Source organism: Homalodisca vitripennis, chromosome 2 (assembly GCF_021130785.1).
Source record: "Homalodisca vitripennis isolate AUS2020 chromosome 2, UT_GWSS_2.1, whole genome shotgun sequence".
NCBI classification, from domain to species: domain Eukaryota; kingdom Metazoa; phylum Arthropoda; class Insecta; order Hemiptera; family Cicadellidae; genus Homalodisca; species Homalodisca vitripennis.
This window is the reverse complement of record NC_060208.1, coordinates 165,028,223-165,042,689: the sequence shown is the minus strand read 5'-3', so window position 1 is coordinate 165,042,689 and position 14,467 is coordinate 165,028,223. Positions and strand designations below refer to the sequence as shown.

The 14,467-nt window shown below is 32.2% G+C and overlaps 1 protein-coding gene across 4 annotated transcripts in view; it reads left to right on the top strand.

Annotated features, from left to right (window-relative positions):
• The window catches only part of LOC124354986 (1-acylglycerol-3-phosphate O-acyltransferase ABHD5-like), a 34,100-nt gene that overhangs the window by 2,884 nt on the left and 16,749 nt on the right, over window positions 1-14,467 (top strand). For 2 of the 4 annotated variants that reach the window (XM_046805832.1, XM_046805833.1), the window contains exons 2-3: window positions 2,190-2,300; window positions 14,210-14,289. In XM_046805832.1, coding sequence (XP_046661788.1) covers window positions 2,191-2,300; window positions 14,210-14,289 — 190 coding nt within the window. In that variant the 5' untranslated portion in view covers window position 2,190. The other 2 variants (XM_046805834.1, XM_046805835.1) reach the window with 2 other exon arrangements.

Below are 14,467 nucleotides of genomic sequence, written 5' to 3'. Positions count from 1 at the left end.
TCCTCCTTAAGTTAGTCTCCATGAAGGAAGGAAAATAGATTACTTTGTATCATTCTTCAAAGCACTTTACGAATTTACACTAGTAATTTGGAAATGTAGTAACCTGGATAAAAAGAAAGGGGCTTAAGCTAAGAATATGGATGTTTACAGTCATATCTTCAATAAATGTCAGAACAACAACATACCATGGTTTAAAATAGTCCATATTTTGTTGTAAATGAATTTTCAAGAGAAACAAAGAAACGTGTTTAAATATTTGGGATAAAGTAGGGAACACAAATATAATCACGTGGTAATTAAATAAATGTTATATAATGTATTTGATTGCCACAATTCATGATATTAATTTAAATCATGTTATTTTAATTCATAATTCATGTATGTACACACACACACACACACACACACACACACGCCGCGCGCGCGCGCACACACACACACACACACACACACACACACACACACACACACACACACACACACACACCCATGAATTATGACTTAAAATAACATGTTTTCAATGAATATTATGACTTGTAGAAATTACATATCTAATCGAATTATGATTTAAGACAATGACATGTTTTCTTATAAAATGTTCCTTGGGAAGTTATATTTTTGTTTTTCATATACATATTGTCCATATATATCCTTATATTTAACCTTTTCCGCATGGGGTCTAATTCTTTGTGGAATGCTAAAAAGTAACGTTTTTAACCTATCTTTGGGAAAGTACCTTAAAGTGGTGAAACTACAAAGTTTTAAAATGTTCAAACATTACCCCAACTGAAATCTGATTTCACCACATCAATCAACATAACTCTAAAAGTGTTGTTTATTATAAAGTCTGATAAAAGTACGCATCTCAGTATTTTTTCTACAGGAGTGACCAGTGTAGTGTTATATTTTTTTGAAGTGACACTGGAAGTTTGTAAAACGATTGTGATGAATGATTTGTTTTTTAATGTGTTTGTACTCGATATTCCAATTCTTCTTCTTCTATAAAGGCCCTAATGTATTTTTATAATGTATGGTATCTATACTTCATAATGATTTTCTTGATATTTAGTAGCTCTTTATTATAGAATATTAATACTTTTACAAAATTTTGAGAAACTACCTTATTAGCATTGAGGGTCTTATGGAGCATTTTGTTTTCAAAAGCCATTCTAGCATGATATTGATACTCTACTATGATTATTATGTTTATCACATCTCCACTATTAAGTAAATAGTAATTTCATGTACCGACAAGCAAGGGCAAGGGCAAGGGCAATCATAAAAGTCGTATGGGGTGATCGAAAATATAGGGGAATATCTTTAGATGCGGTTGAATAGGTGAATATAAAAAAGTTCCTCTAAGACTATTATACTTCGCTTTGGTTGCCGTCTGTCTGTCTATGTTTTAGTTAATAAAATCACAACTTATACAGTTTAAGTTACATCCTAATTTTATTTGTTTGCATATATTATTAGGATGTAACGTTGTGCTAGAAAATATAGCTTATTATATTTTTAAAATGTTTAAACTTCAAATCAAAATCACATTAACCCTAACAAGAAGACAAAATTGCCATGATAAAAAATGTGTAATTCCTTCTAAATGTATACAAATTACGGAATAAATTGGTATTTACTATTCTCGAACATACCACTTCAACCAGAAATAGAGCACTGTCATTTGGTTCCGCTATATATTCATCATACGAATTTACTCAGTTATTTTTCATCCCCTCATAACAAATAAAGTATGCAAATTTGTATATTTTTATAAAATTCAATTCGACAACATTTCTCGTGGATGTTTGTGAAATTTTTCTCTTAAATGTTATAAAAGTTATATGCTGATTAGACATGCAAAATTACAACGCCATGACTTAAACAGTTTCGGAATTATCATTTATTCTATTAAACATACCGGTAAACACGCAGCAACATAGACTATAGTGTTAAAGGAACTTGTTTAGTTTTCACCCCTATACCAAAAATATTTCCTCACATTTTTGAACACTATAATATATAATTAACTTCCGTGATTCATGTAGCATTTACATACTGGAACATAAAGATACTCTTCGCTTGAGGATAGAAATGTGATAACATTAATGGTAGTCATGCAAGAATTGCTTTGGCTTGAAGTTATACGAGTATTTCCATGTAATCTAATATATATAATTTGTGAATTTCAGAATGTTGTGCCGCTTGATATGGAGGCTTATATTGTTCTTCTTCTTCCCTCTCTGGATAACGATATGGATTGCCAAGATAGTGATTCCAATATACTTTATGGTATTTAAATTGTAAGTACAATTATTATAACTTAATTTTTGAAGTTAAAGCATATCAAGCGAGTTGAAAGTAAACAATTATAAAAGATTCCTTTGAGTTATTTATTGAATATTTATTATTTATTACGAGTTTATTTTGTTAATGACATTTATCTATTAAGAAAGTGACAACAAGTAGCCTAATATTTCTTTGCATATTTCAATCTTTAACATTTGTCTAGGGGCCGTTACGGCGTATACTATGGGCCAACCCCGGAGTTCAGGGTCCATAGTTTCTTCAGCCTGTGACAACTGATTCAATTTTATAGAATCTAGGTTTCATCACTAGAGCAAGAATTTGCTTTGGCGTCTCATTTTTGTCTTTCTTCCGCTATCTACTCCCTACCTACTACTCCCCTTATTTATAAAAGTACATCTTTTACCATGTTGGATTACAATATTTTATCTAAGAAATTTTAAATTTTATTCAGTTAGTATAATTAAGGGCAAACGAGAGACTTTGATCTTAACGAACTTTTTTTGTTTATGAATTTGTTTATCTTAATTTCACAATGAGCAGGAACAAAGAATACATGCACACAGTTACCAATAGCGTCAAACGATAAACAATTTAATAGTCTTTGAGTAGCACATTATCATAGTACTTCTGCTGTTATTATTACTTAGAACAGAAAAGGCGATATAATAAAAATTCCTAACCGCGGAACTACATAAACTTTCGCGCTTTCGCCCCACAGCGGACAACATCCTGGCCTGGAGAGCGACTCTCAATGGACCTATGTTTACCATTTTCAAATTCGATGTAGTGTTAGTAGAGATCGTGTTCACTCCAAAATTAAACCTTCTGCGTTGTAAATGGAAAGTTGTCATGTTTATAAACAGACAAACACAAACACAAACTTCATATATCGTCATATCTGGCGGGAAAGACTCCGATAACACTCACCTCCTTGAACTTCGTAGTGGCTAGTTTTAAATATAAGAATATGTTTTAAAGGCACACTTCTAGATCTCAGAATTAAAAGGTTCTTTGTAACATTTACTTGTACACCTATATATGTAGCACAGACTAAGTTCACTTGCGTCTGCAAAATAATGTAAATAAATAAAATCTGCATTATCCAGAGGCAAATATCTACAGATTTTCAGATAGTATAAGGTATTCTCTCTTGAATAGGTTGATTGGCTAGAGAATAAAATAAAGAGTTGTTCAGGCTGAGAGGACGAGAGATGAATTAACTACATTATTTTCAGTTTAAATAAATACAAAAATTGAAAACAGACGTGTGGGAAGGTTAAAGGTAACGTTATAGAAAAAGAGGATGAATAGAGGAATGATGTCACTCATAGAAGTTGTCTTTACCTGACACACGCACAGTTCATTATGGCTGAGGTGCCGCAACTTCCACAAGGGCTCCCACAGGGTCTACACACTGTCTGTAGGGGTTTGCAGGAGAAAACACAGATAATTACAAACACAGTTAACACCAAGAGTCACCGGAATCGATGGTGAGGAGGGGAGGCAGTAGTTATGGGAATCCACATATCTTCAGGGCAAAAGATAAACTTCACGAAATATAACGGGAGTCAAGGGGGTTTTCGATAATATCCTCACCTTGTGTTAGTGAAAATCACATAGTATTTAAGTGTGCGCTCTACCACTCTGGTGAACGCTGATGCAAGAGTGTTTTGAATCTGGCTCACTGCAGGATCATTTTTTGAGTTATTACAAACATATTGATGTCATTTAAATTACTAAATGTTTGTAAACGCACCTACGTTTTTTAAATTTCAATTTAGATTCAACTTAAGGTGCACTTTAGGTGTAAAGTTGTTTATAAGGATATTTTCAACGCTTCATAATATATAAACATGGATTTTTATAAAAAGGGCGAGAACAATTAGACAGTTGTAAGATACGTGTACCCGGCACGAAAGGACAAGAAACATCCCACTCTGATTCACATTTCGGAACGACTCGCGACTGCTGGCTCGGGCAGCGAGCTAGGGACGCTGTCGCGCCGTGTCGACCGATCAGGCCATGTCACGTGATGTACTATAGGGGTATAATATTAAATTGCTACAGCCAATGCGGATCATACACCCGATTCTACGTCATCTTCTATACAATGCAGTTCAGCCAGCTTATTGAGTGTTGGATATAAAATTAAATATAAATCAAATTAATCTAAACAATTAAATTATATTTTATTCTAATTAACTTGAATTGTAAATATTACACAACTCTGTTTTAAGGCCACTATTCTAGAAATGTGCAAACACTCATATAAGAATATATATATATATGACTAAATTACAGTGTTAAGATACGCGTATAACATCCATTGTATATATATATATATATATATATATATATATATATATATATATATATATATATATGGATGTTATACGCGTATCTTAACACTGTAATTTAGTCACAAGCTATGTTTATTTATATTTTATTCTTGACAGGTTCAAACAATTCTGCATTAGTTTCGTTATGGAGCTCTTAAAGTTATTATCTCGGGAATTTAAATTTGTAAACCACTATTTAAAATATTACACTTTAACATAGATTTAATTAAGCAGGTTTTGTTGACTTAGCGCGGCCAGCGCCTAAACGTTTAATTGGGCGCCAGACTCTCTAGGACGGTGCCACGTTGTCTTGGCTGCAGTTTATTTGTATAAAAATTTGATTTGATCATATCACAAGTTTCCGAGTTATGGTTTAACCGAAAAGTGAAAAACTTGTACCTTTAAAACGGAAAGTTATTGTTTTTACATTATTCATTTTATTACGTATGAACGTAGAAATAGAGAAACAAAATTGTGATGTAACTTTCATAATTTTATTGTAGCTCTATTACTTAGCTTTTTGTTAGCTTTCAAACTCGGGGATCTATATTTGTTAATCAGAAAGTATGTACCAAGTTTCAAGTCTCTATGACCTTTCTCTCAACATTATTTTACAGGACTGTCGTCTTCAATTCAGTCCGAAACACGTTCTAAGAGCTTTCTTCTAGATACTAAAGATATGACTTGTCTGAGCACAGCTATGACCCTGAATAGGAACAGTATACACCAAATGGGGATTAATGATTTTCACAATATTGTAGTCAGCCACTCCACGTGTTACATAATGTTCTCGATTATAAACTGAAGGTGCACGTTCAAGTTTTGGTTAGTAAATGAGAGAAGTCGATATTTTTGGTTTATTTTTACCGCTCCTTCTGTAATGTTTTACTTTATCAATACATTTTTTTACTATGCAAAACAAAAAAATGAATATCTAGGAACTCCGTCACAGTAGTACCGGTACATAAAATATCTAGCATAGTGATACAGACTAGCCGGCCATACACGTCTTTATATTTAAGGTTAGCCAAGGATCAGGTTGACTCATACTCAACGACCGTCCAAAGTTGTGTACTGCGCCTGTAAAAATAGGCACCTCAATCATTTTTATTAGAAGAACAACTGTCATAAAATAATAAATCATTATGACTAATCATTATTTCTTTTCTTTCCTGTTATTTTGATTAAATTGTTACTAGCATGATTTAACTACAATCATTTTTAAAAGATAAGCTGATGAGTCTTATGTCTGCTATTATCTTCCAATATCCACCCTTCTGGTAATTTGTAAAATATTGAAAGGATATTCCGGTACAAACTGACTGTGTAACTGGAGGAAATAAAATTCCAGGGACATTATAGTTTTAGAAGACTCAAATAAACAAAACTGGCATTAATTCGTTTTGTCAATAGCTGAATTGAGATTAGAGACTGTGGAGATGGTCTTTAGCTGTTTTGCTGACTTATTTCATGTATTCTATTGTGTTAATTCGGATATTTTCTTCAAAAAATGTAGTTCATTTTTATTTTATATATTGAAAACTGAAGGTTTGAATAAAACGTACTGTTTCCCTCATTCCTCTTGTTTTATTAAGAACATTTATATTGTATGATATAAATTACGAAATTTGTAATAAAAAATAATTGCATACTTAGAAAATTATTTTAAAACCAAAATGTTAAGATAGTTGATATTATTGTAGAACTTATATCATGGTAAGATTGATGGGTTTGAAATTGACATGGCGTGGTAAGTGCAGGAGACAGACCCTCGTTTTTGGTGAACTAGAGATGATACCATAACGCGAGAGTGAGTTTTAGTCAATCTGGACAACTGCTATAAATAAAGATATGTTCATGTTATGTTTAAACCGTTATTTTACAATATTTACATACGTTGACATATAACGGGTTGAAGTAGTGTGTTTACTTGTACTTTCACTGTCTGATTTCGTCTATTGATGTAAATGAGCATCTTAGAACGATGGTCTCCTGCAACATGGTACACAAAGACTTTACCAGACAACTGAGAATAGAGCATCCGATCTCTAACCTAAAACTCCCCATTGGAATGAGTACATTCAAACAATTTGTATAATGGGAACGCTTGGTCCGTCATTTTATATACTTTCGGGTCTAGAAAAATCAACTTGAAAATTTGGTTGTGATGTCCCACGTTGCAGGGCCATTTATATCAATATCACTAGTAAAAGCTAACAAATCTTCAACTTTTGACCCAAAAATTACATGCCAATCTACATTTTCTCGATCTTTACTAATTTCCAAGTCAATTGGAAACAAACAAGCTTCATTATTAGGCAAAGTAGTGAGCCTAATAAATGGTTCCTGAGACTGGAGATTCTTGAGAGTGCACATTTAGGCCTAGAGTGGCTGTAGACGAGGTAGAAGCAAAGTAAAGAAGGACGCAATTTGGGGCTCTTTCTTTAAAAGCACTTGTTCCTCACTTTGATTTTTAGCAGCACGCTTCCTGAATTCAGCAGCACCACTTAGTTTTTTTTTTTTTTTTTTTTTTTTTTTTTTTTTTTTTTTGCTTATATGGAAATAAAACTGTAAACTTAATTTAAACAGAGTGAATAAATTAAAACATTTGAATATTTTTGTGGAGTGTGAGTATCAACTCAAACTACATCACACAATCCAAATAACGAAACCAAAACAGCGTCTGGCCGCTTATTATGTACAGCTATATCAGTGTCATTTTCGCCATTATCATCATTCAATAATATTAAGAGCGATAAAATTATGTATAAGACATTATTTTATGTTTTAAGTCATTGCGTAAGCAATATAGCTCCAGTTTTTTTATAGTTCGCGTTGACTACACTTTGCACATCATTTTATCAAACCTTTCCTTATTATTTAATAACTGTTATAACTTTTTCTTTAACCTAAAATGTTGCGTCCTCTAACATTTGGCGTCCTGAGTATTTGCGCAGATGCCCAGTATACCCATTTATAACCCGGGGGCCGTTGTTGGTTAAAACCGGAAATAGACTTCTCAATTGTTATCCTCTAATATTTAATCTTATTATATAATTATAGCTTTTACCATTTATTGTACATTATACAAAATTAATTAGTATAACGTTCCATAATTCGTATTATCGTGTATGGTTATGATCTCCTCATACTTATGTTATTTTTATTTTATAAAATGTTATCAGTATATTAGAAATACGACGGTACGATAATAAACAATTATTATTTTTAATGTTTATTTTTCATTGCTTTGATTAAGTATATACAGTGCTGGCCAAATTATTAGACTAAAGTACATTTTTGTATTTTTTCTTCTCAATTTTTACTAAAAAAATTTTTAATTTCATTTTGGTATATGTTAAAGTATATACCCTCATTCGTGTGTTACTTTAGAATAGTATTAGCAGAAAATTTGGTAATTTTATGTTGGCGGGTGGCAACACTACCTGTTTTGTTTATAATCTGCCTTCACAAATCTACCAACTCCATAACCACAATCAGGTTACAGTTAATTTTTCATGTGGTTAACATGTTTTAGGTTCAGTAGATCTTTCTATTAGTGTGTTCCGTTATTATTAAAGTAAGTTTAAGGTCATTTGTGAGTGTATGAAACCACTTTTTTTACTTCCTTATTGGCTATTTATAGAATTTTCAGGAAATGGGTAAAAAGGCGGACCTTTCATCAAGGAAATGTGCTGTGGCCAAGGTTCTTTTGGAAGAACAACATTACACACAAACTGAAATAGCACACAGACTAAATATTTCACAGAAGCCAGTTAGTAGGATCAAGAAAACACTTGATATCAGTGGTATTTATAAATCCAGCTGTATCTGAAAATGTGGCCGGAAGAAAGCGTTAAGTCCAAGGATGGCCAGAGAGTTGAAAAACATGACACTAGTCAATAGAAAAATGACCAGCAAGGTTCTTCGTGACCAGTTAAGAGATTATGACACAAATGTTTCGCCCAAGACCATCAGAAGAACCTTGAATGGACAAGTTTTTCGAGCATGCAGGCCTACAAAAAACAAAAAATAACACCGGCAAGGGCTAAGAAGTGATTGGAATGGGCCAAAGGCATTCAGTTCACTGATGATGATTGGAACAAGGTACAGTACCCTCAGGATTCAGTAGAGAACTGAATCCCTTTCACCCATTCCAATCTCTTCTTAGCCATTGCTGATGTTATTTTTTATGTTTTTGTATGCCTGCATGCGCGAAGACCTTGTTTATTCAAGGTTCTTCTGATGGTGCCATAATCTCTTGACTGGTCACTAAGAACCTTGCTGGTCATTTTTCTATTGACTAGTGTCATGTTTTTCAACTTTCTGGCCATCCTTGGACTTAACGCTTTCTTCCGGCCACATTTTCCGATACAGCTGGATTTATAAATACCTCTGATATCAAGTGTTTTCTTGATTCTACTAACTGACTTCTGTGAAATATTTAGTCTGTGTGCTATTTCAGTTTTTGTGTAATGTTGTTCTTCCAACAGAACCTTGGTTACAGCACATTTCCTTGGTGAAAGGTCCGCCTTTTTACCCATTTCCTGATAATTTTATAAATAGCCAATAAGGAAGTAAAAAAGTGGTTTCATACACTCACAAATGACCTTAAACTTACTTTAATAATAACAGAACACACTAAAAGAAAGATCTACTGAACCTAAAACATGTTAACCACATGAAAAATTAACTGTAGCCTGATTGTGGTTATGGAGCTGGTAGATTTGTAAAGGCAGATTATAAACAAAACAGGCAGTGTTGCCACCCGCCAACATAAAAATACCAAATTTTCTGCTAATACTATTCTAAAGTAACACACGAATGAGGGTATATACTTTAACATATACCAAAATGAAATTAAAAATTTTTTTTGTAAAAAATTGAGAAGAAAAAAACACAAAAATGTACTTTAGTCTAATAATTTGGCCAGCACTGTAATATTGTAATGAAATATGTACGTCTGATAATTATGAAAGATGTAATCTGTTATTTTTATAGGGAGACTGAAATATATAGTGTTCAGAAAAGGGTGTCACAAACTTTTGAGGCTGATAGAAATCACGATTTCAAACAAAATTGTCTTGAAAACAATGGTCGAGAAATGTTTGTTTAGCCGCTAGCAGCCATTTTGTATTTTTATAAAATAAATTATCTCCAGCTGCAGATACCAAAATTTGCACATAGGTTATAACAAAAATAAGAGGAAAACTCAAATTTCGCAACAGCTGGTACTTCTCAACTGGCATTCATGTTTGTTGCTACCGACTGTTGCAAGAAAAGTGGCTGTGGTCGTTTATGCGTTAACGTTTTTCGTTAAAAACAGACCCATTGGAATAAAAATTGTAAACGTATTTAGTACATTATATTTTGTACAATATATACTCATACTACTCTGTTTTTGTTATTTTGTCTGTTAGATTTTCCAAAAGGAACCATTTTGTTAATATTAAAGCAAATACATATTTTTGAGTATTCCTTAATTTTTGTAATAACCTATGTGTTTGGTAAATGTATTTTTACTAGTTCTGGAGATAAAAATTTATTTTATAAAAATACAAAATGGGGACTAGCGGCCAATCAACACATTTCTTCACCTATGTTTATCTGACTTTTTTTTGTTAATACTATAATCATAAATATAATAATAAAATCATAAATACTATAAGCCACAGCAGTATGTGACACCCATTTGTGAACATTCTGTATATTGTGATAAAACCATATAACAAAGGCGATACAATTGAACCATCAAGATATCGACCCATTACTATCTTACCTGCTTTCTCATAAGTATTTAAAATTATACTAAGCAACCACTTTAATATCCATTAGGCGAAAATTCCCCCACCCTATTCGGTTTTAAAGAAAACTTAAGTTTATTTTAGTTGTTAATAAGGTTATTGATTGTGTTTCAAGTGCCTTGGATGGCTTACAGAGGGCGGTTGGTGTGATCTGTAACTTGTCACGGGGTTGATTGTTTTTAAGCATGACATTTTTGGCAAAGGTGGTAACATTTCGTATCAAAAGCATCAAATTAAATTGTTTTGAAGGACTATTTAAAATTTGCGTAGGAAAATATGATTAATTCTCTTTGGTATACAGTAAAAACATAGTTAAATCCATTAAACAACTCTCTATAAATGGCTTTTCAATAAATGTTTAGAAACTTAATTAGTTGAATTTCCTTCCAGTCAAAATCACATATGGGTAATCAAAATTCTGTAAATTCCACTTCTTAAAATAAACAATCTCTAACAGCCAACACTTTACTAAAAACTTAACAGCACTTTATTTTTATTCCATACTGTAAGAAACATGAGTAACTTGGAGACTCATAAAATTTGCTTATCATGCCTATTTTAGCCTGTGATGAGCTATTTGTTTAGGGAAGCTTCAGTCAATGTAAATAATTTTCAAAGAAAAACATTGCGCATATTAACAAATATTAATAGAAAGAGAACCCCAATAAGTTTATAGACATTAAGCTCGTCAGCTGGCTATTTCGTTCTTTTTATATATCGTGTGAAAGACTAGTGGCAGTCCGAAATAACAATTTAATATTTATAATTATTTCACAATTCAATATACAGTCTACTTTGTTATAAGAAGTAATTTGTTATATAATAATAGACAATAATAGACACAGTAAAAAGAAGTGCCTGGTGAGGTTTTTTAACTTCTCTTAGCAAAACGTTGTGGTCAACATGATCACAGCTGTGAACAGGCTATATGAACAAATTGTATTAAAATGAACATATGGAAACTGTAAAAACATCTGATTGTAGTGTCAAAGCAAATACTGATACACCTCTTAGGTAACTTGGCCGTGTCATGCCTTACTAACACTAACCTAAGAGATGACTGTCTGGCATTTGTGTGTTGTATCAAAGTTTGAGTTCAAGGTCTGAGCTCTGCTGAATTGTGAATGACTTGTAATTTATTCATGGTTATTTTGCGGTCTAGTATAGATGGTGTTTATTGAAGTAGTGATCATTCCAAGGCTGTACTCAAGTGTCTTCTATTATATAGAAAGGTTTGATTTGTCAAGGTACCAGTAAATCTAAAGTTGTTATATTTTGAGGAGTTTTTGTCACATATTATAACTGGGAATAGTATATTTGGTAGATCTAGGCCCTTACCTACTTAATTGGATACAATGAGTGGTGATGAGGGTGAATTTATTGTTCAGAAGCAAAGGTTTGTAAAATTAAAGATATGAATTTTTTGTAACTAGGAATTAAGTTTGTATTTATTTTGAGTAACTGTTTTAATACTTAGTTTTTTATAGTAATAGGCTACATGGGGTATTTATTGGGGGTTTGGGACATCGCCAATAATGACAAAATGTTTAAGATAGTTTCAACAATGAAAATTGTCATTAAGCACCAATTTTCCATGTAAATGTAGAAAATTTAGGTATCGATGACTATATTCTTCGATATAAAAAAGCGGGTCCGCTTATCTTACCCTATCCATGTTACCTAAAACAGTATAAAACTACTTTTAACAATATCTTAAAATAATGTAATTTCATTTTCAGAAAGAATTTTTATTTGGTTGAATGAAAACCATACATTGCACAACAATAAAATTATACAAGTGTTTTAATATTAGATTAGGCTTATAACTCAGTTAGTCCATTAATCTAAAGGACCGGGAAGATTGTTTGTGGTTTGGGGAGGATAACAGACTAAAGAGGGGTCATTGTTTCTGGTTTGGGGAGGATAACAGACTAAAGAGGGGTCACAGGTATAAGATGAAGGGATTCTTGCATCAGAAATTTTACAGAAATTATCTCTTTTGTCATGCCAGTGAGTAATGATTTTCTACATGTTCTATGTAAAAGTCAGTGACTTGAGTGCACTTTAAAGTATATTATGTATTATTCTGTCAAAATTGACAGAAAAGATTTTGTGTTGTTTTACTTTTTACATAATGCGAATTTAAATTGTTTGCACATTTCTACAGTTGCAGCCATTGCCATGTTACTACTAACAAGAATATGGTTGGATGGGTTTTTAATATTTTTAGCTATCAAGCATTAGTGATGAGCCTTTTCGAATTTTTTATTTTACTGATCGGTACTATCTCAAGGAATGTTTTTCATTTTCATCAGCAGCACCTTTGGTGGTAACTGGAGGTGTCACTGTTGGTACGTTCAACTACAAGTGCTTTATACGAGATCCAAAAAATTCTGCCTTTCCAAAATTCAATTGTTTCCTGTTGTTTTTATAACTTAATTTTTAAACATTTTCTTTTGATAAAACAAAGATATATTGTGAAATGTCTTTAACTACACATTTACTATAGATTGTGCAATAAAGCTTTGGTGCTAATGACTTTCTATATCATCAGGAATATTGGGTATATTAGGAATATTTGGTATTATCAGATGGCCACTATTTTTCTTACTTAAAAAAAAACTACATCATTAGAAAGAAAAGACTTTATTTGACATATTGTGAACATTCATGTCATTATGACGATTGATTCTTGTTTCCTACCTTCCAAAAGGAAGCGATGTCAGCAGGGAGGAGGCAACTCTGTCCCTATGTACTATTTCTTATCACACAATATAAGTAGGTTTGTATTATATTTTCATAAATATATTACTAGTAGTACCCAAGTTTAACCTTTACGAGCATCTCGTGAGATTTTTTGGCCGGAAGTGCAGGATGGTCTGGCAGACACTGAAGCCTGTACTGATGGCCTGAGGCAATTCTGATAGATACTTTCTCGACCTCATATCACATCGAGATCGTTCAACTTTTCAACATCATATTTCATGTTTTTGTTGCTTTTTCTTTTCTTGTGTTTTCGTAGAATAGAAACATCTGACTATGAATTATCAATTTATTAAAATGATGGTTAATACATAGCTATCAATTTATAAATTTGATTATTGGAATGTTCTGTTGATTGTTTAAGGGTACCTCTTACTGAAGTCTACCCAACTTAGATGTGTATAAACAATATCAGTTATGTCCCAAAAATCCCTTTTGAGCGACATAAAAAATTTCCCTGAGCCTGGCTGTAGAATTGCATCATTGTCACATGAACAACTATTAAACAACAGAGTACTTAAACAACAGAGTACTATATTGTGAGTCTTTAAGGTTAAGAACTTAAGCATCTGAGATCGCTAATCAGCAGTGAGATTGTATAGGTGGGATTGTTTAATAAAAACAAATTAAAAACCATAATTAGTGTTTTTTTTTTATTAAGTGCATGTTTTAGAGATAGTGAATTTGACACACAACATGATTGTTGTGTTTCCTGACTTTTTAATTTTAACATAGATTTTAATTTTGTGTTAGGTTAGTTATTCACCTGAGAAAGAGATCAAATTGCAGATCTCGAATCTTATTGTTACCGATTATTTGTTTTGTCATAGTTTTCTTGTCTATTTCTATTATACTTGGTATATTCTGACTTACTTTCATCACTCTCCATTTAAAAAACTAAAATGGACAATGACTGTATTATTTTAACTATTGTTAGAGAGTTTTTGTGTTTAATTGTTACATGATTTCCTTAATTGCATTTATTCTTTGTTCCAGTTTCTTAAGCTGGTGTTGGAGCTGGTGGTGCCCGATGTCTGCAACTGTACTTCGAGCTGCTGAGAAAAAATTACTTTCTTGTAAGCATAAATAAGTTCTTAACTCTACTTTAAAGTGTCTAAAACTTATGCAGTTAGGACATTTAGTTTAAACAGTACAATCAGTCCATATAAAAATATATGAAAATCTCATTTCTCGTACCGTATTAAATGTTGAAGTTATGATATGTTGACCCTAAACTTTAATTTAGAACATGAA